Source organism: Falco cherrug, chromosome 4, assembly GCF_023634085.1.
Source record: "Falco cherrug isolate bFalChe1 chromosome 4, bFalChe1.pri, whole genome shotgun sequence".
Classification (NCBI taxonomy): domain Eukaryota; kingdom Metazoa; phylum Chordata; class Aves; order Falconiformes; family Falconidae; genus Falco; species Falco cherrug.
Genome location: NC_073700.1, coordinates 94,900,221 through 94,921,254, shown reverse-complemented (window position 1 = coordinate 94,921,254; position 21,034 = coordinate 94,900,221). Strand labels below are relative to the sequence as shown.

Sequence of the window (21,034 nt, the reverse complement as noted above, 5' to 3'; positions counted from 1 at the left end):
TATTTAAAAATAGTTTCTCTATTTTAAATCTAATGCATGCCTATTATTCACCGTACATTTCAGTGCTTCAGCCATCTTTCTAACAGACTGTCGAGCTGTGCAGTGTGTTGTGGCGTTGTGTCCTGTGTTGCTTCTGTAATATGTGCTGTTCTTCTGGTCTTGCACACACATACACACATACATTTTCATCCACCTGCCCAGCCAGGCAAAATGTAGGAGGTGAAGCGGCAGCGCTGGGGTTCTGTCTGAACTGCTGTATTTTTTTATTTATTTATTTATTTTTTCCCCTTCTCCCTGCAGGTGTGAATGAGAAAGACTCTCTGCAGTATTTAGTGTCCAGTTGTAGTGGCTCTGAAGAACAGCAGCGTCGCAATGCCCCCTCCTGCTGATATAGTGAAGGTGGCGATCGAATGGCCAGGTGCCTTCCCCAAGTTAATGGAAATAGATCAAGTAAGTGCCTGTGTACGAATGCTCTGCCAGCCCTGTGTGTAAGTAAGTTCTTCTCTGCACGTCTGTGTCTCTGCATTTATGTTTACTGAGATGCACACGTATGTTTTTGTGAGCGCCTGTGTGGTAGATGGTGTTTTTTGTAAAGGGGTGTAACCCTCTTCCTCTCTTACTGCTTAATGTTTTGGATGTGTTTAGCTGGGGGGTTTTATTTGATTTTTCTTTTTAAACAGCTGCTTAAATAAGGCATTTACTGCTTGTGTGGTCCACTTAACACTTCTGTGCCTTAGTTTGTTCAACTGTAAAATTTTGGTAATGTTGCCTTTGGGTGGAAAGCCTTAAAATTTTTAGTCAGTGCATTGCAGAGTAGAAGTAGGATCATTCTGAATGGCTGTAGCAAGTGCAGGTTTTGGAACTTAAGTAGTTGTGCACTGTGAGCAGGAGGATTTTTGCAGTTCCATACAGGAATCTCAGGGGTTGTCCTGTTTGGCTGGTTATTTCTAATGCAGTGTCCCCATGGACCGATTGGAGGCAGTGTACAGAAGTTAACAAATTCAAAATTATGAATTAAAGACTAGGAAATTTGGTGGTGATGGTGAGGGGAACAAACCAAATCAAGTTATACAAGTGCTGTGTTTTATATTCTGGACTTCTCTGAGATGGGTTTCGTGGCACATTAAAAAGGTTGCTTTTAATATTAATAAATGTTTAGCAGCTTACCCTTAACATTTTGAAATCGTACAGCGTATTACCTGTTTAGAATAATTATTATTTCTGTAAATAGTTTTCAGAGTGAAGGAAAGCATTTCATATTGTGCTTTAGACGCTAGTGTGTCTGGGGGCCAATTAGATTATGAAGTTCTATTGGAGAGCAGAAAATCTGAATTCCTGCTGAAAATGTTTTACTGAAATGGGATCCTATTTTTTTCATGTGGTGCAATCAGTTTCACTTCTCGTTAACCCTTTTGTGGCATATGCCTGGGAAATTCCTGTGTGAACTTCGGAGAAACATGGTACTATAGGGTGGCTGGAATAACAGCAGTATGATTTTTAGGCACTCTGAAAGCCCCTTTAGAGGAAAAGGGAGTTCCTGAGTAGTTAGCAGGACCTGCCAAGCTTCTTCATTTTCATTTGCTGATATTTTTTAGTCAGCATGTATCTACAGATACAAATCTCTTGCCTTCTGGAGTGAGGAATGTTTTACTTTTTTCTTCTTATATAACAAATGGTAGACACTGCACACTGTGTTCAGGGAAAGATGCGTGTTAGTCATGATGAACAACAGCTTATTGCTACCAAGTACAGCGGGGACAAAAATTAACAAATATTATGCAGTCTCCTTCCAAACAAATAATACCAAAGTGATTATTTTTAATTTACAGAATGGCTTTAACTCTCCAAAAAACTCATGCCTTATCTGAAATAATAGCTTACTGTCCTGGAACCTTGCTTTTACTTTATTATGTAAGATTTAGGGGGGACAAGAGAGATCAATGCTGACTTATATTGGGTAGAACTCTTCCAAACCAGCCTGCCAAGCTGTCTGCAAGCTTCGTTACACTGCTTTATGGGGAGGAGGAGGAAGAAGAGGGGGAAATAAGGCTGAAAGGGAGAAGGCTAACAGCAGCTTGCTCCTGATGCAGGGGAAAACAGGGGGAATGAAGTTTGAGGGTCTCATCCCTTACCTTTCTGATATGGAAAATACAGGTGTAGTGAGAAGAAATGAAGATGAGAAAGAAACATCCCTTCCTAATACCTGTGCATGCAAACCCACATGTCTACCTTTTCTCAGGGATGGGAGCAATTTGGGAATCAGCCCTGAAAGCAAACAGGGTGATACATGCTTCTAAACACACAGCTCTGCCTTTGGTTCACGTAATGCTAACTTTTCCCCAATCTGTTTCCTTTAAAATATCCAGTTGAAGAGCTGTAGTGGAGGAGATGATTCATACCTCAGATGGCTAGCTGTCATAGATGATAAAGGGAAGGAGGGAAAAGGAAGGCAAAAAAGAGAAACGACTTGCCCATTGACTGGACATTGTAGACAATGCCTGTCTCCCAGGTGGGATCTGCTCATTCAAGCACCATTTGACATATATTCAGAAAATCCTAAAAACTTTGCCTTACTAGTTTCCTCCCTCTGTGGTTCCTTACCAGCAAGAAAAATGGTATTTAAAGAACAGCACTGTATTATTACTTTAAAAAGAACAATGAAAAACCTCACTTTAACATGATGCAAGTTTTTGTCTTTCAGGGTACTGAAGCTATTCCAAATATTGAAGTACAAATACCATTTAAGAGATCAGAGGAAAATCTGGATATTGTTTGGGGTTTTTTGGTGTGGTGGTTTTTTGTTTGGTTTTGTTTTTTTTTTTAGTTTGCTTGCTGTATACACTTGGTAGCATTTATTTATATTCAGTTGCACAGTATCCCCGTTCACCCGCTGTGTATATGCATATTTTGCTTAGCAATGAAGTGTATACAAGGTTTTCAAAATGAGGAAATGTCATTGTGAAACCACAGTGATTGACGGTAGTGTACTGGCAGGTGTTGGGCCTGAAAAGAGCTCATGAGTATTTTTTCCACCAAATGTTATTAAACTCTACATTAAAACCCTCCCCTTCAGGTGCATGACTGCTGACAACCTGGACTTCCTGAGGCACAGAGCCTTTTCTAGTTGAGGCTTCCCACAATGTTCCTGTAGGTTTGTCAACTTGGGTTCATCAATGACAATTTTAACTGTAAGCGTACAGATGTGGTTTCACTGAATTAGAGAGACTCTTTGCCTGCACAATTAATACCTAATTAAGTGCTTTTTCAGAACCAGCCTCTGTGCCTAACCTTTCTTCTCATTCATTGAAATGTGCCTTTTGACGTCAGGGTTTTACAACTGTTTTCTTCCTGGAAAGTTTCTTTAAACAAGGAGGGCTATACTGCATATTATTTATGACCCTCTCTCCTACCAGGTGGGCGCTAATTGAGTTGCAGTAAACCTAGCAATTGGCTGTTGCCTGTGTACATTGTAGCTGATTTTAAAGCATGCACAAGCTAACGTACTTTTCTGCTTTCTCCTTGAGAGGTGGACTTGACTGAATTCAGTTACTGTCTTCCACAGTATTATTTTTTTTTTTCATGTCAGTTTTCCCCCATTTCCATTGCTTTCCTCAATTATAAATTTTAAATATACATCTAGATTCTTCCTCCCTGCATAAATCCCTACTGGCAATATTATTACTGTGGTCAAAATTAATTTTTAATGAAAAGATTTTATTATGGCTTTAAAAGCTGGATACAGGGATGATAATCTACTTTTAAGTCTTTTCTGTCGTGGAAGGGGAAGAATGGAAATGGATTGGTATCTGAATTTGCATTGGGATCTTTTTGTGGACTCTTTAGGTGTGCAGTCTGGGGAAGAAATGAATGGTAGATGCTGACTGCCTATTACCTTCTCCCAGTCTTCTAGCTGATTGTTCTGGAAGATGTTAAGAGTAGGGCTGCACGAACTGTGTACAGGTGAACCAAGATGCTGGCTAGTCTATCCTGTCTTCTCTTTATTTGTCCCAGGAATAGCCATTTCATGAGACGATGCTATTTCTTGTGTTCAGATGGAAATTTGCATGCTTTAATTTGTGCCCATTATGCATAACTCATTCTCAGCTGTTGGGGTTTTTTACAGCATGACTTATTTTAGGTAAGCCAGTGCTGGTTTTAGGTTACCTGGATACTTTGTTCTGTGGATTTACAGCTTCACTATTCCTGCTGCCGGGGAAGCAGCTTCCAGAAGAGGCACAAGATGGATATTTGGAGTCAATAACTATTTTAGCTTGACACATTCAAATCCATTCTTTTGTGTTAACACAAGTTGTACTAAAACCAGATTTCTCTAAACTCAGGGATGAACTTCTTCATCATTGGAGGTAAACACTGTTCCTACAGGAAGGAATGTTTTGTAATTAAACTTGGCCATACAGTTTCTTCCTCCAGGTTTACTTTTATCTATGAGATCGTGAAATGTAGATTAAATTAACAGGTGAGAATCTTCATATTAGCCAAAAAGAAAGGGGGGGGGAAAAAAAAAACCTAAACCCACACCAACTGTTTTTTCTTTTCAAAGCATAAATCAAATCTGGTACAGTAGGCAGAATCTACAGGAGCACTGTCAAATGACAATGTCATCTTAATACAGTGCAGTACATGGGATGAACCATGGGCTTTCTCTAAAGTTTAGATTTAGTCAGCAAGTTTATCTTTTAAGAGTGTCTTTCAAGTTGCCTTTTCTCTTCTGCCAATGTGTGCTATAAATGTAATTTTGTTTTCCCTTCAGAGAAGTCATGTACTTCACTGCATATTAAAAGAAAACCAGTAAGATTGTTTTTTTAAAAAGGAACTTTCAAATCATTTTTGGGTTTCAGACCTAATTCTGGACCTTTGGGGATTGCTAATTGATTTAGCGCAGTGTTTCTCAAATTGTGGGGAGAAATGTAGTTCAAAAAGGGACTGTGAAATGCTTAATTAGGGAAAAGAAAGTGGCACATCACTTCTGCCATGTGTGTAGACTAAGAATAGCTGTAGTTTCTGCAAGTGTTGTCACTGGTAATAGCAGTATACTGATACAATCCTAGCATCACAAGTCTAAATGTATGCAATATTAGTGAGCACCAGCATCATTCAAGTGGTGAAGAAGAAAAGAATTTTGATGTCTCTTTGTACCAGAGGCTCTACTCTGAGATGTTGCTCCCTGCACTTCGTTCTGGCTCCAGGCTCAGACTCCCTCAAAATCAAGGGGTTTAGTGCTGAGGGGATGGAGGAAGAGAAAGGCTCTTAACTCCTTCCCACAAACCTGCAAAATTCTATGAACTCTTATCCAAAAAGTGTAACTGTATTGCAGTAGCTGGAGATACTGATGCTTTTTGATATGAATATTGTGAAGATTTCCAATGTTATTGCCCATTGTGAGTTTAAAGTAGTTAAGGGAAATGTCAGTGCCTTTAGCAGCTGATAAGATCTCAGTTTCTTGAAGATAGAGGGGTAGGAAGCAGCTCAGGGTGGGGGTGGGGAATAAGTCTCTCACTGACTTATAAAAGTGTTCCCTGCCTGGATTTGCTAGCAGCAACTCCTTTCTCTCAGGGTGAAAAGAGTTAGTGCTTGAAGCCAGCCACTGCAGCTGTATCTCAGCCATTCTGAAGGGGGGACCTTGGTTGCTGCTGATGGAGAACTTACCCAAAGACAGAGGAGCCAAAAGGTGGCTGCCTTTTCAAGAAGATTTAAAAACACTCGGCTAGCTTAAGCCAATTTGCTAAATGTAGGGCTTGCTTTAAATCGACTTTTAGGTGTTAAGCAGATGCTAGCATGAGTCTTACTGTTCCTTCTTGTACCTGTCAGTATTTCAGCTTCACAAAACTTAAGATGAAACTGTTCATAAATCAGATACTAACCAGCACATAAACATAGTGAAAATATTTAACATTGTAATAATCCTTTCAGTTTTGTTACCCTGAAGGATTATTAATAAAATTGGTAAGGAAATCATGCTCACTTAAGTTAATGTGCTATTTTCTTTGTTGAACTAATGAAAGGTCTCACATTTTTGGAGGAGGTGCTGGGGTGGTGGGACAGTGGGATGGACAGACATCAAAAAAAGCTGTTCAGCAACAAGAATAACTTTGGAAACAATAATGCAGATATTTTAAAGCATTAGATATAATTCAGTGCACTAACGTGTATACAGAGACAGTGCTTTGTTAGCATAATGAACCAATCATTGTTAATTATAATGGGTGTTGAAAAATACTTTTTTTTTTTTTTTTTTCTTACAGGACTGTGGGGTTGAAGTGGTGATCATTAGTGCTCTGGTTCTTTTCTGTGGTGGCAGCCAGCCATCCTGCATAAAAGGGCAATGTTATCATCACATGTTACGTTTTATTAGTCTGGCTTGTCCAAAGCCACATTCCCACTGGCTGGCTGGAGTCTTTCAGTGCTGCATACTGATGTCCTGTGGTGCATGACTGGGACCTCATCACTGAAAAAATACATAAAAATTTTGTCTTATACTGTTGAATACAGAGACAGCAGCAAAGCTTAATAAATTGAAGAGGCAATAGCTGTGGAGAAGGGTTAGAAATCATAAAATAAATGTGGGGTAAAAGAAAAGGACATATTTAGTGAATTACAGTCTAATGGATGCTATTTATACTTTCTATTTGGTGCCATTTTCTATGTTAGGAAACATTACTTAAATGCAGTAGACAGTTAAATTTTTTTTTAAGAGAAGTGGAAATAGAGCCAGGAGGCATTTGTGGTCCTGTAGAAATAGGGTCCCAGCATTCCTGATCTCCAACACAAAGGATGTTCAGGAAATAGTATTTTAGGAAAGAACTGAAACAGTTTATTAATTCTCTCCTTGGATGTTTTATTGGGGTTTTTTTGTTGGTGGTGGTCATGTGTCCTGTCCTGTCCCCCCCAGCTTTGATTTTGTTATCCCCATAGTGCTAGCCAGAATCTCCCCATTGGAGCCTGAATTCTGCTGCCTGCAACTGAAGACATCTTCAAAATGAAAGCTGATCATGACTGTTGCATCCATAATTTTTTTTAAGAAAAAGCAGGAGTCTCATCTCTTAAAAGTTCATTCTATTATATGTAAAGGAATTGTTTAATGATGAGATTCCTGGAGTTACGCACCAATGAACTGATTTCAAGGTACTTTGTTCACATTCTGGCCAGCTGGAGTATCCAGGTGCACTTTGATTCGATTATATTCTTCTTATAGAACTCCAAGACTGTAGTACAAAAGAGAGTAATATTAAAAATTCTGTGATTATTAGCCTTCACATAGAGACTTTTTTTACCTTGGTAGGCTAGCAGTGTGTCAGTCATGAGCTGTGGGTTTAGGGTTTCTTCCCTCAGTTTTCAAAGGTATGCTCACCTAATAAAGTGGTTGTGTGAAAAGCCACATCTTAAAGCCCTGCTTTGTATTTTAAACTGTATTTTAAATGTGGTGCAAATACATTGCATGCAAACATGCTGCAATCACAGTTGTAGGTTCCTAGGCGTTTTATAACTGTTCAGTACTCCTGACTGGGAGGTTTTGGCATCCCTTTTTGCAAAGTACAAAACAAAGGAAACGGAATGTTACAGCTTGTTAGGACACTAGATGTGGAGTAAGAAGTTTCTGTAAAATCCTGGATTTTTAAATTCTGGTTGGGTTTTTTTTTGGGGGGGAGTGGGGTTGTATTTATTTTTTTTTTTAATAATGTTACGTTTCACTGCTTCCTTGTACAGTCACTTTAACATTGTAAACATGATCTGTGGGGCAGTGCTTAAATGTGGTGAAATGCAGATTTAGGAGTGAGGATGTCTTTGAGGGAGGGATAGGAGTAACTGAGGAAGCTGCAGCTGCGAGTAGAGGGAAAGAGGGCATGAAGATCCAAGTTTCCCCAAGTCTCGTGTGCTCTGCAGAACCCCTACTGCTATATTTGTACCAAAGTGTTTCTACTGACATGTTAAAACTGCCACCTTAAGGGCTGTGAACTGAGCTGATAAAAGCTCTCTCCCATCAGCATGCTGTACTTGTTGAGGGCTTTGCCTGTCCGCTCTGGGGTGTGAATCTTTCCTGCTGCGGGTTGTGTTGCTGCACCCACAGAACTGTGTAGTGTTGACCTGGCCTTGGCTGGGTTTTATGGTCTCTGTTACTGTAGTGCTGGGGTGTCACTGGTCTTCAGGTATTCACTCCCTCTGGTGCTGCCCTGAGTTAGGGAACTCCATTGTATTTTGCAGATGCTCGAAGCCTAATAAGTCTGGTTCACTTGTGCTCCATTGTAGTCAATGGAGAGAGATGATTCCCAGTGTGGTTCAGAGCAGGTTGAGGCTGAAGCCCAAAGCTCTCCAGTACCTCCTCTTACAGGAGAAGACCTTTCCTCTTACATCACAAGAGAGCAGTGGTGAAGTAGTGAGTCAAGGACCCAGGTGTCCCAGCATCTGAAGTTTGCCACCAGACAGTCTTGTTTCTGTAGCCTCTGGTGTATGACAGTAACAGATGAAGCCTCCACTGACTGTGAAAAGAGGTGTTTTTCTGGTTTTTAATAGCCATAAAAATTACTTTTGCACTAAAAGATTTCTAAGTAGAATGGTAGCATTAATTACAAACAGAATGGTGTATTTACTGGCTTGAGAATCTGGTTTTTGACAGATGCATAGATCAGCAACAGAACTTTTCTTTTTTAATGCTTATTTTTTTTCCACTAGCAGATGTGCTGTATCTGCTGGTTTTCTGTGATAGCAACGGTTAAGAGTTTTCTTGTTACTTCTGTGATTAAAAGGTGACAGCCAGGTAAAAGTGATATCCCAATCATCATCAAAAAAACCCCAACAAAAACCAAAACCCCAAACCCACCAAAAACAACCTGGAAAAAGAAAAAGCAATGAATCTCTGCTAGTCATTTGAAAAGGAAAGATACGCAGCCTTTGCCTAAAAGAAACCTATCTGCCATTCCCTGGTATAGCACAATCAAAGTATATCTGAACACAGGTTTCTGCCCAGATTTAGGCTTCTGTCCTTGTTACAGCTGACACATGCACATACACACACTTGCTGTTTGATTTGGAAGTGCTTTAAACCCAGGTTAGTGTACTGGTGGCTTGAACTGGACCTAAGGCTGGGTCAGCACTGATGTATTGAATGTTCTTAGCTTGCTTTTGCTCATCCCATGATTTCCCTGGAACAAAATAGTGGCCTAGACCAACTCGGCCTACCATCTTGCATACCTGTGCTTAGTGCTTCCTGGTGACTGGTTACCTCTGTGGGGGACCCATGAGGTAGGCATGGAATTGTGAAACGAGTGATGAAATCAGAAATCTCAAGTTACTTTAGAAGTGCTACAAAGTGTTGCACAAGTAGGAATGGCAGGTACTCAGGAAGACTGAGTTAGGGATCTGTGTGCATCTTAGCACGCAAAACGTAGAGATGTGACCTGAGACACATGCAGGTGAGCACAGAACTGGTGACCAGGTATTACTTTGTGGTGGATGTCATTAGGGCTGCACTTAGCCAGCATCTCGGATATATATCTGTACTAACCAGTCAACGCAAATAAAGCTTTACTGGATGTGTAAATTCAAGTCAACTCTAGTGCTGCCCATGCTTGGTGTCAATGGTAGGATTCTCCCCACGTGTGCAGATCAGTAAGCTGCAAGGCCGTGATGCCCCATTATTGTTTCCCACTGGATTTCAGATATTAATCTGATACTTACCCTAGGAAAATACTTTTATACTAACTGACGTGTTCAATGCAGATGGCTGTGATATGTTAGCTAAAGGGGTTACCTCCTACAGGGAGCATAAGATCTACTTTGATCTGTGTTATTTCATGCGTTACAGCTACAGCTTGATCTTCTAGGAGCTTTAAATGAGCATCTCAGCATGTGTAAAAGCACACTTCATTTTTACTAGTGTAATGGAGGACACAGAGGCAACCCCCCCAAAACTAAAATGCACTACTGCAAAACAGTTAATGAAGGAAAAACTTTGAAATATTTTTGGACTGTCTGATTGTAAGGAATTCTTTGAAGTACACTGACTAAAAAGGTGAATTTGACTTTTCAGAACCGTAAATGCAGCAAAGATATTACGTAGGTTTCTGTAAACATAATTTTACGAAGATTAAACTAACAAAAGCATCAAGTCCATTCTCTTCGACATCAGGCAAATATTTACAGCCAGGCAAAAAAAATAAGTGTCTTTGAATGGCCTGCTGAGTGGATTTAGTCTGCAGAGCATGGAAATAGGCTTTCACCTCATCTTTCATTAAAACAAACAAAAAAGTAATAGCTCACTTTTGTCTTTTACTATTGCTACATTCCTATACATGCAGGAAGCCGTCATGTCCTGTCACTGTTACCTAAGCACAGATACGTCTCTTACAGCCTGCAGCAGCGGGACTGCACAGGGATTCTCAATGCGGCTGCGAGCTGGCTGGGAAGGGGCTGCGGGAGCTGGTCACTCGCCAATCTGTCACTCCAAGAGCAAATAAGGATTTTGTTGGTGTGGAGGCCTGGCTGGTCCTGCTGCCGCTGCTTGCTCATCTTGCTGCCAGCCAGAGCCTTCCTGCAGTCCCCGCTTACCAACCAGACCCCACCTGAGCGATTGCGCAGGGGGAGCCAGGGCAGCCCTCACCTGCTTTCAGCAGCATCCCGATTACAGCTGTGAACAGGGTGCTGGTGACAATTTATCCCTTTGGTAGGGAAGGGGAAAGAATTTTTTCTGGAGGCTAATACGTAGAGGGAGTGCAGCCCAAGGGATGGTTAGGAGCAGCAGCTTATTGGGATTGTAGTGGTATTTATTTTACATTTATTACTTGGTAAATTGCTATCAAATTACTAATTGCAAACCCTGTCCCAGAAGATTTCTACTTTTTTTCCATCCTAATGCTGTTAATTGAGTAGTACTTGGTCACATCAGCACTGTAGCAGTAGTGCCACAGGAGGACAAAGCTATGGTGTGAAGAGCTGGCTGTATTAACAGTTTTTATTTTTGAAGATCCATTTTGATTTTCTTTAACTGTTCCTTACAGGTTCTAGTTGATTTGCTGTTTTGTTTGGGTTGGTTTTTTTTTGTTCCAAGTTTTTAATTTCAGATAATGTTATGTGATAATGCAAAGGTGGTGTAGAATAGGAAAAGGGGGAGGGAGATGAGTAGGATTGAGAAAGGACTTAAAAGCTGATGGTATAGAGGGCTTAGAAGTACCAAAATAATGATTTGGAAAGTAATTGTATCCAGCCTTCCCAGTATTTATATTATTGCCAGTTTGGGTTGTTGAAGTGTCTTTTTGTCATAGTTTCCAATGGGAAACTATAGTTCCTATGGGAAATAATGGGGAGGAGAGACAGTTGTTCTTTTTGTCCTCCATCGTATTACATCTATTGGCTGATACCAGTTTACTTTGTAAAAAGAATTATTATTCCAGATACAAATTTTGTCAAAATAAGGAAGTACCAGAGTGGGATCCACAGTGGCATCCTGAGGAGAGAAGGGGAGGCAGAGCACAGAGCAGCTCACTCGCAGGCTGGCACACGTGCTGGCTGGCAAACTGGTGTTATCCTGCTCCAGACAGACTTGTGCTCCTCCCTCTGTCCCTCCCAACCCCCGCCAAAATGGGGTTTTATTTTTGGGGGAATAATAGAGGGAAGAGAGCAGCTGGAAGCAGGGATTACTTTTCACAGGATTGCAGAAGCTACAAAACCCTTTGAGGAGGAGGAGAGCAGGTCAAAGCAGCTGCACATAAATCACACAGTAATCCAGATTGAGTAACTGATCAGGCTAAAAAATTGTGGGGAGAAAACCAGTTTACTTTCTCCCATGGTCTGCCTGATCTGCTTCACAGCCTGGCTTACAGCTATGCAAACAGCTGAGCATTGAGAAGCTGCTGTGGCGAAGGGACATGTTGGCTGCTGCAGAAGGGAGCAGTTTCATACTTCCTGCCTTTTCTCCCATGTGATGGTATTTGCTAGTCATTTAGATACATATAGAGTCAGATAAGGAAATCAATCCAGGTGAAAACTATTTTTTTCCTTTCTACTAGGCCGTTGTTTAGTTTGATCGAGTTCCCAATCATCTGGGTGGTCATATGAAAATAGTAATGGCAGAAAGAGGAAGGAAATGGAAACCAAGGACTGAGACAGTATAGCAAGCGAGGACAGGATCCTTGCAGCAGATGCTTTCATTCACGTTTGATTAAAATAGTCTTGTGTTATGTTTTTGCCTGTTTATAAACTGGCTTAGTTGACTTGACTGTTGAAATAACAGAGCCTTCCCTGATCCTGGCCTGTTCAGGGAGTCCCATCTCTGGCTTTCTGTCTATGAAGTGATGCAGTTCAAAAACAAATCCAAGGGAAAAATAATTATCCATCTGCATAATGCACCCTGCTACTGAGTTAATTTTTTAGCCTATCAGTTTTCTATAAACATTAAAGGGAAACAGGTTGTTTTGACAACAGTGTAGATTCATGGGTGGTTGTACAGTGAGTTTTGTGTATTTTGTTCATTTTGTTTGCTTTTTAAGAAGTCAGTGAACTGCCATTATTGGAAGTAGGGAGGGGGTCCTATGCTGTTTAGTTGACTCAGGGAATTTTCATGAAACAACAGATCTGTGTGAGATTGCATGGTCACCCAGTATTGGAGAAAAAAATCTCAGTAAGCCAACTGGTGAAATCTGGTCTGTTTCTTTTTGCCATACAATTTAGTCTATGTTTTGGGATATAAAACTGCATTTTCTTTTAGCCAGCAACCTTCTAAAAACACTTGTGTGTGCACCCTGTGTTTATGATGATGTTCAGAGCATTGCAACATCACCAAAGTAGAATGTTCCTTCTATTTTGGGACCCAAAGCAACAGAGCTGTTTTCAGTCAGTCCAAATGCTTATGCTCACAGATGCAGAGAATAAAACAGAAATGATTCATCTGGGATCTTAACACCTTCCAGCTGGTGTTTTATCAGAGGGGAACCTGCATATGTGTACTTGAGAGAGGATTACTGTCATCATATGACCATATCTGAAAGGGACAAAAGAAGATTTAAAAATATTGAATGACTTCTTGCTTCAGATGTCATTCCTGGAAAATGCTCATGTTGATATCTGAATGTCCTGTTTCTGTTGGGTAATGAGATGCAGTGAACACAAAAGACCCTTTGATTTCTCAGCTCAGAAGCTGAGTTGATGCCGTATGGGCTAATGTTGAGAAAAAAAACCTGATAATGTCATCATGTGTATGTGTAGAATTGCTATCTTTATAGATTATCAGACCAAAACAGAAGAAAATTTTGGGGTCCTATCAAGCTTGGTGTTAAACAAAGACTGAAATACTACTTACTTGTTTTGTTCTTTTCCATCAGTGGTTTTGGATTCATATTTTAAAAGCTCAGGGCTGTTCCAACTTGGTGATACTTTTTTTTTTCTTTCTTTTTTCCATAACCAGAAAAAGCCACTGTCCTCAATAATAAAAGAAGTCTGCGATGGGTAAGTTCTGCCATATAGTACTTACTAGGTACTATAATTTTGAGTTAGAAATATTTTTTTTCTGATGAAAATCTAGATGTCCTTCCTGATTTGCCATTAGTTTCTTATATCTTTTCGTTGTCTTATCCTCAGATTTTGAATTTGCAGTTTATTTTAGATCAATTATTTGCAAGATGAGGTTCCTAACAAAGCAGCTCCATCATGTGGGCGACTCTCATTTGGACTGTTGCCTTTCTGCACAGAAGATGCATTTTATCCACTCTGCACTTGTGGTCCCTGTAGTCCATGGGTTAAGGAACTGAAGCACGGACTGTGACTTTGATTTTTGAGCACTGTGTGTAGTAGCACTGTAAGCTCGTCCAGTTGATATGACTGAATGTTAATCACAAGTACTGCAATTCAAACTAATAATTCGCTAAGATAAATACCTTGCTTTAGTTTTAATAAGTTAATATTTGGGGACAAAAAATGCTGTTTTAAGCAAGTGCTAATACACAGGAGAAACTAGTTTTTATTCATCAAAATGCTGCTGAGTTAAAAAGGTGATATTCTATGTGTAATGTAATATATCAACTTAATACTATATGGTTGGGTATTGTATAAGCTAGCATAAAATCCTGGTGCTGTAAATTTTTTGTGGTCTGTTTTAGTGATTTAGTGATCTTGCTTACTGCAAGCAAAAATTAGGCTTGCTATTTTTATAGATCTGGAATGAATATCAGGTCATTATCAACTTGTTTCTGGAGCACTAAAGTGTCAGTGTAGGGACAAAATAGTTTCTCTTCTTCTGCCTGCACCCACCCTCTCCCCTTCTTTTTATCTTTGCCCTGGAAGGAACATATTTGTTATGTAATTTATTTCTCGACTACGGTCAAGTTTAGGGCTTTTTTCAGATGTGCAAAGGGAAAATCTCATTTATAGGATTTATTTCTACTGAAGTTTTCCCTTTGTAAGCATGCTTTTGTCTTAAAACTTTGGAACTAATCACTGAAAGCTGTGGAAAAGTATGAGAAATACATGGGAATGATGGGCACTTGTTTGGTAATAGTAAAATTAGGTAAATAGTACTTCTTGAGTTGTTAACATTTCATTTTGTGATTAATTTATTCTCATATTTCTAAGGTGGTCTCTTGCAAATCATGATCAGTTTGCACTGCAGCATGCTGATAGTTCCAATTTCTACATCACGGAGAAGGTAGGTAAATCATTCAATACAGCTCTTGCATAGCCTGTCAAAATGTTTGCCACGATAATTTATTTTAAATTAAAATATATAAAAACCAGAGTATTTTCTGAAATGTGATGCCAATGAGAGGGATGTACTGGGAGACCTGGTTTAATGATTTTGCGCTGATTTCTTCTGTTTGGAAAGGCAAGTAAATTTGAATGTGCCAAGACCTTCACATCTGTTGTGTTTCAGACTTCAGCACTGAGCCCTTCAGCTTTGGTATTTGCACATGTTCGGTGCTTTGCTGAGAAGTGGCGTACGGGAAATTGAAATATGTAAAACGCGAAGGGCTCTTTGAAGTCTGAGGAGAACTTGAGTGCATGTCACTTACCTCTTTGGCTGATCAGGCCGAAAGAAGTTTCAGTGACTGTGTAATATTTCCTACTCCTTCCTGTCTGCTGTCTTGTCCTTTCCCAGTTCTGTATGTTATGCTGGCTTATTTTTTTGGTCCACAGATAAAGTGGCAATAGGTGGTTCATGAAGTGATGCAATGATTTCAGCACAGAGTAATGAATTGGCTGTGCCTGTAATAAAAATGCAATGTGTAGTCTAAATAAATGGGACATCCTCATCTGAACAAGACCAAGTAAAACATTCATTCCTAGCTTTACTGATAGAATTGCTGAAATTACTGAAATTATGAAAAAAATAATTTGTTTGGAAGAGCGTACACATTAGTGCTGCAGAGGTACAATTTCTAAGCAATGGGAAAAGAGAGCGATATTCAAAACCAGCTGAGGTCCGTGTGCACATTCCTTAACCTTAGTGGATTTTGAGCTAAATCTGAGTTTAGCTGCATAGATCTAGATGCCTCTGACTTAGAGTGTTATCAGTGTAGTTTGGCTTACTCCTAAGTGGGTCTTTTTGCTTTGTTTTGCATTTTACACTTGTTTAGGATCTGCAAAATACAGCTGAGACACGAACTAACTTTTCTCTTGCTGTAATTTTTACCCCCACCCAAGAAATAAAGGGAACTTAAGCACAGTTAAGCATTTAGAAAGACTAAATTTAGCAAGGAGCTAGAGCAGTTGCTTATAAGATAGTGCTTTTTTTTCTTACATTTTTTTAAGCAGACCAGTTTCAGTTTTTCATTTAACTGTTTGTCACCCCCGACAACCTTCTCGATGTGTCACAGTTTGGTTTTGGATCTCCCCTTTTTTCCTTGTGCGGTTTTGATCCTTTCTTTTCAAGTTTCAACTGACAGACACTTCAAAGGCCACCACAAGGAAAACTGTTGAAGTAATTACTGGCTGCTGTGTTTTGCCTCCACCCAAATTAAATAGTGAGACTGTTACGCTAATTGCCCTGAATTGTGACACAACATTTTCCAATAAGCCAGACACAACTGAATTTGCCTGTTGGCATTTAAACTCTGATTGTACAGTGAATATTTCCAAGAAGCCACGACTGAGTGAATACTAGGGCTCGTTGAAGGAATTCGTCCTGATACAATTGGAGGAATCTTCCAGGCTTTACCTCTATGTTTGGTGGGGTAGGCTCCTGCAGCTTTGAGAAGGAGGAATGTTTTCTGTTCTACATAAGAGGAAGTCTGATGGCTTTTGGCTGCCTTAAACTTGCAATAAGGGTGGAAAATGATGGTCTTCTGGAACATTTGGGATTGTACTGCAGAGAGGACTTCGAGTTTGTTTATTCCCTACTGAAACTATGCAGAGTGTCTGACTCTGAGTCACATAAATAAGAGAAAAGAGCTCTAAATGCCACCAGTATTACTCAGATGTCTGTGACTTTTATTAGATATTGTTCACTGTTTGTCACTGCTTATTGGATAGTGGCTATAAAGAGAGGCTTATATAGGCCATCACCCCTTCTACGTACTTCCCCTCATTTGTGTGCAGTAGCATGTTGTTGTTTTCTGAATTAAAACACGAAAAACACCAGGTGTGAGGACAAACACTTGCACTTTAATGAAGCTACAACACTAATTGTTAAAGCCCACATTGCTTAAATCTGCCTCTTACTAGGATGTGAGCAGAGCTCTTTTGCAAACGGTGACAGTTTCTAATAAGTTTTTTTTCACTGCTTTCGAAGATGCATTGTATGTCTGTACATATGCAGAAAACATTATGTATGGGTCATGTTTCTGCAGAGCCTGGGTGACTGCTGATTTATGGCTTTCCAGGTAGAGATTCCTTTTTGAAGTGTCACCACGTTTAAAGTTGCCAGAAAGAATAGCAATTAATGAATTATTGTACAAAGTAACAAGAAACTTTGAGGTGAAAATGTTACAAATGTGGGATTGTCAACACATGGTTTACAATTATATTTTTGGTTTTGGGTGGCAAACAGCGCATCTGTGTTTTGGTAGTCATATGCAGAACTCTTTATCTTTTGTAGCTGACCTGTATTCCCTGATTATACCATACATAAATAAAAACAACGCCCAAGCAGTTCTGTTGGTTTCTCCCCACGCCCCGCCCGCCCCCCCCCCCCCCCCCCCCCCCCCGGCTGTATTATTTGGGAAAATGGCTCTACAGAAGTAGCAATAACTGCTTCAGACAGTATAAGGGCAGTCTTATAACAAATCTTGAGTCAGTCAGGGTTTCTACTAGAGATAGGGCTTATCACAGCAGATGCAGTTTGGACCGCTGCCTCTGGGGTTCTGGTTTGGCTATATCTGTGCCCCTGAAAATGCAGTGGAAACTATTAATTATGTATTTTAGTAATTTCTTTAAAAATGGGAGAAATAAAGCAGGAGGATATATGAACAAGAAAACGAAGCAGGCATAGTGCCTAAGCTCAAGCCTAGCTGGTGTTTTGATCACAGTGTATTTGATTTTTTAATTACATTAATAGGTGTGTCTCTTGGTTTTTTAAAATGCCTTACTTACACTGGAGGAGCATTTCTTTGGTAGGTCAAACCTCTGAAAGCCTGACTTCTGAATGAGGATCTCATTGTGCTAGACACTATATAACAGAGAATGAAAAAGTCATCTTTGCTTCAATCTGTCCAGGTTGTACCTGTATAAATGCTCGTGCATGTTGAGGCATAAAAAGTCAGGAATGCTATAGCCTGGGTGAGGTCAGGTTTAGAATGGAAAATGCTATGTGAAGAGTAGAAAATGACTGTATAATTTTGTCTGCTATGTGTGTTCCTGGGCTGAAAACCACAGCTTGGATCTCTATCTGCTGTGTTCCTCTGCTGGTGATACTAGGAATTCAGGGACAGGCATGCGAGTGTCTCATGCAGCACGTTGGTGGATATGCCTGGTCCCTTATCATTGCTCACCCTTGGCCTTGTAAACTAGGTCTGGCTGCTATAGATCCATCTGTGCACCTGGCTGCACTGCCCACTGTGGGCTCTGGGTCTGGCAGGGTCATTTTTAGCTCAAACTTGGTCTCTAAAAACAAAAAGGTTGTGAAGGAGCTGGATCATTGTCACTGTTGAGATGACAACGCAGCCTGAAAAATGAGGTTTTTTGGTCACATCTGAAGGTGTGATAAACCACAATGTTTATAACAAGGGGGCCTTGCAGGAGTGTGGGGCTGGGGAAGAGCAGTGTTCAAACTGGCTTCACTGCTAGAGGTAGAATGTGGTGCTTTTAACTCTGCACCCTGAGCAGCTATTGGGAAGAAAAGGCTAACTCACTCTTGCTGAGGGGCTGTGTGAGCCAGCTCCTGGCTATGTTCAGCACACAATGATGATACTGGTGCCATTTTTTAAAATCTTGTTTTTTAAATGTAAGGGCATTTCATTAATCTGTGTGTTGATTGCGGCCCATTTTTATTCAGTCATAAATTTGTGTTCATTTTTTTACATCTGATGCCCTTGAAGACTCCCTGTGTGTTTTTCCTTCTTTCCTGACTCCCACATTTCCCTTTCATTCCTACGGGTCTATTGCATGAAGTGGAGGATAGCAGACACTGAGTTCCCTCCAGTAATTTTGAGAGACTTTTCGTGTTGTTTTGCAAAGGGAGCTGCCCCCACCTTACTTTCGTTGTCATTACTCAGCTCTTTGCTGTGTTGGCAGATGGGACGTCCTTCTACCCCCTGCCTTCCCCAAGCTGGGAACCTGCGTACCAGAGTCCCTGGTGATTGTTTTTTCTCAAAGGTGCTTTTGCTTGTGACCTATTTTTTGCTGAATACAACCTGTAATTGTATATTCATGTGAAATTCCACCATGCCATTGCAGGCTCCCTGCGTGGGAGCGTATGCAAATGACGGGACGGGAAATGAGCCACTAGTAGGGTTGGGGTTTTTTTGAAGTTTTTTCTTTCACGTTTTAGTATTCGTCTGTACTCACTAATTGACTGAATGTCGGTGAGTTCGAAGTAAACATGCTCAATAATGAAAGTTTCTGATTTACTAAAGGACTTGGTGCTTTGTAAGCAGCTGAAAATGGTAAGTAGCATAAAGGCTGGGAACTGGAGAAATGTATCAAGTGCTCTGTTCCTTGTTTGCCATTTTGCATTTCTCTTGGTAATACATTTGTTAGTAGTGCTACATAAATGGCAGATTCCATTCCAGATTGGACCTGGACCAAACTATGCCCGACTTTACCTTTTCTCTGCCACTGATAGGACATGTGGTATTTCCCTTATATTCACATATTTCTTACTATTTTGGGTCATCTGCACAGCCCTGCAGATATTCCTAACAATACGGACAGCACATGGAGCCAGAGCAGCTGTACTTCTGCCTGCTTGATGGATGCTGGTAAAACTGTCTTGCGAGCTCCAGTAAAAAACAGTGGACATGAGTATATTTCTTCAGTGAACAGAAGTAAAACTCGAGTATCTGTACACTAGATCACTTTCAACCCTGCTTCGGCTTCGTTCAGGCTGATCTCAAGAACAGTGGTCATCCTTCTCTTATCAAATTAGTCCTAGTTTTTAGGACTCATTTTGTAGGACTTTAGGTTTATGCTAAATTTTCCAAAGAAAATAATTCTGTCCTGTCACCCTGTTAAACTTCCTGACCCCAGCATGAGCAGCTCAGTTCTTCTGCTTGCCTTCTTTTTAAATAGTTAGTATGACAATATCTTCTGTTCAGTTCCTTAGTTCCACATCAAGGCTGATGTGGTGGATCAAGTGGGTTTTTTTAAACAGCTGTATAGATATTTATTTTCTTGATTTTAGTTTGTCATTTTGCCTTGCAAGTAATCACTAGAGAGGAAAGGCTCTGAAATGGTTTGTCTTTGTTTCAGCGCTTGAAGATAGGTACAGTATACCACAGGTGCAGTGTGATTGTTTGGGTTCAGCTGATAGCAAACAGTTCTTTCAAGATATGGCTGACAGAAAAATGCTCTTTAAATTATCTTCATACTTAAAGAACAACATATTCAGATGGGTATTTTTACAAGGTGCAGTGAACAGACACCATAGCTCAGTGCTGAAAGGGGATGGTTCTGATTTCTTCTCCCCTGCCCCAAGAGATCCTGCCACTTCATTTCTGCTGGCTATGGCATTTTTTTTATATTTTTTTTTTTGGACAATTTTTGGAGGTGGTGGCAAGGGAGGGGGAATAATGTGCCACTTTAATTAAATTTGCTTAAGAAAAAAGTCTGCCTGATCTGATGTAAGGGTGAAGCAGAACCTTTGAATCGTGTCCAGGAATGGGCTGCAGAGAAGGAAGAAGTTAAAGGAAGGGCAGAAAAAGGAATGAAACTTTGCTCTTCATAACAGCTGTGAGCCGTTATGTCCCTCACTTGCTCTTGGAACTGGTTTAGGCTGATGTGGAATGAACTTGATGGCAAATTACGACTGTAGTCAGAAAGGAGAAGGGATGTTTTACCTACAGTCCCTCTGTATCTGTGAGGAAGGGTGCAGGCAAGGGAGTACGAGTAGGATGTATATGTTAGAGAAGCACAGGTATGTGCAGGCTTCCCCTTAAACAAGCCTTAGTGTGGCTCCAAACGTGGTGCTTGCAAAATGAGCTGGCCAGCTTTCCTGATTTTACTTACAATGCTTATGTCTGTCTTTTACCTTACAAACTGGGCAAAACCCAAAATGATAAAATTTTTGGCTGGTTTAGTTCCCTTGTTGATTCATCAACTAGTTATGCAACTGTTTATGCCACATAAAAACAGTAGTAGGAATGAGCAAGAGACTGAAAAGCAAGACTCTGCTTTATGGTAGCAAAGCTTTGCTTTGATTTGGCAAAAGTGACTGCAAACTGCAATCTTGGCTTGGGTCTAAAGCTATTTCTCTTAGTAGCAGCATCTGCTTAAGGAGCTACTCCTCCTGTGCTGACCCCTCCTTGGTGCTGTGGGTGAATGTGTTGGGTGAACTGCATGGAAGAGCTGACTTCAAATTGACAGTCTTTATTTGGGTTTTTTGTGTGTCCGTACCAGTTCCCTGTTCTGATTTCCCCACATGATCTCAACAACAAGA

The 21,034-nt window shown here is 40.3% G+C and overlaps 1 protein-coding gene across 4 annotated transcripts in view; it reads left to right on the top strand.

Annotated features, from left to right (window-relative positions):
• The window catches only part of ELMO1 (engulfment and cell motility 1), a 311,400-nt gene that overhangs the window by 47,970 nt on the left and 242,396 nt on the right, over positions 1 to 21,034 (top strand). For all 4 annotated transcript variants that reach the window (XM_055706867.1, XM_055706868.1, XM_055706866.1 and 1 more), the window contains 3 exons: positions 301 to 450; positions 13,415 to 13,455; positions 14,578 to 14,650. In XM_055706867.1, the coding sequence (XP_055562842.1) occupies positions 373 to 450; positions 13,415 to 13,455; positions 14,578 to 14,650 (192 nt within the window). In that variant the 5' untranslated portion in view covers positions 301 to 372. The remainder of the gene's footprint in view (positions 1 to 300; positions 451 to 13,414; positions 13,456 to 14,577; positions 14,651 to 21,034) is intronic.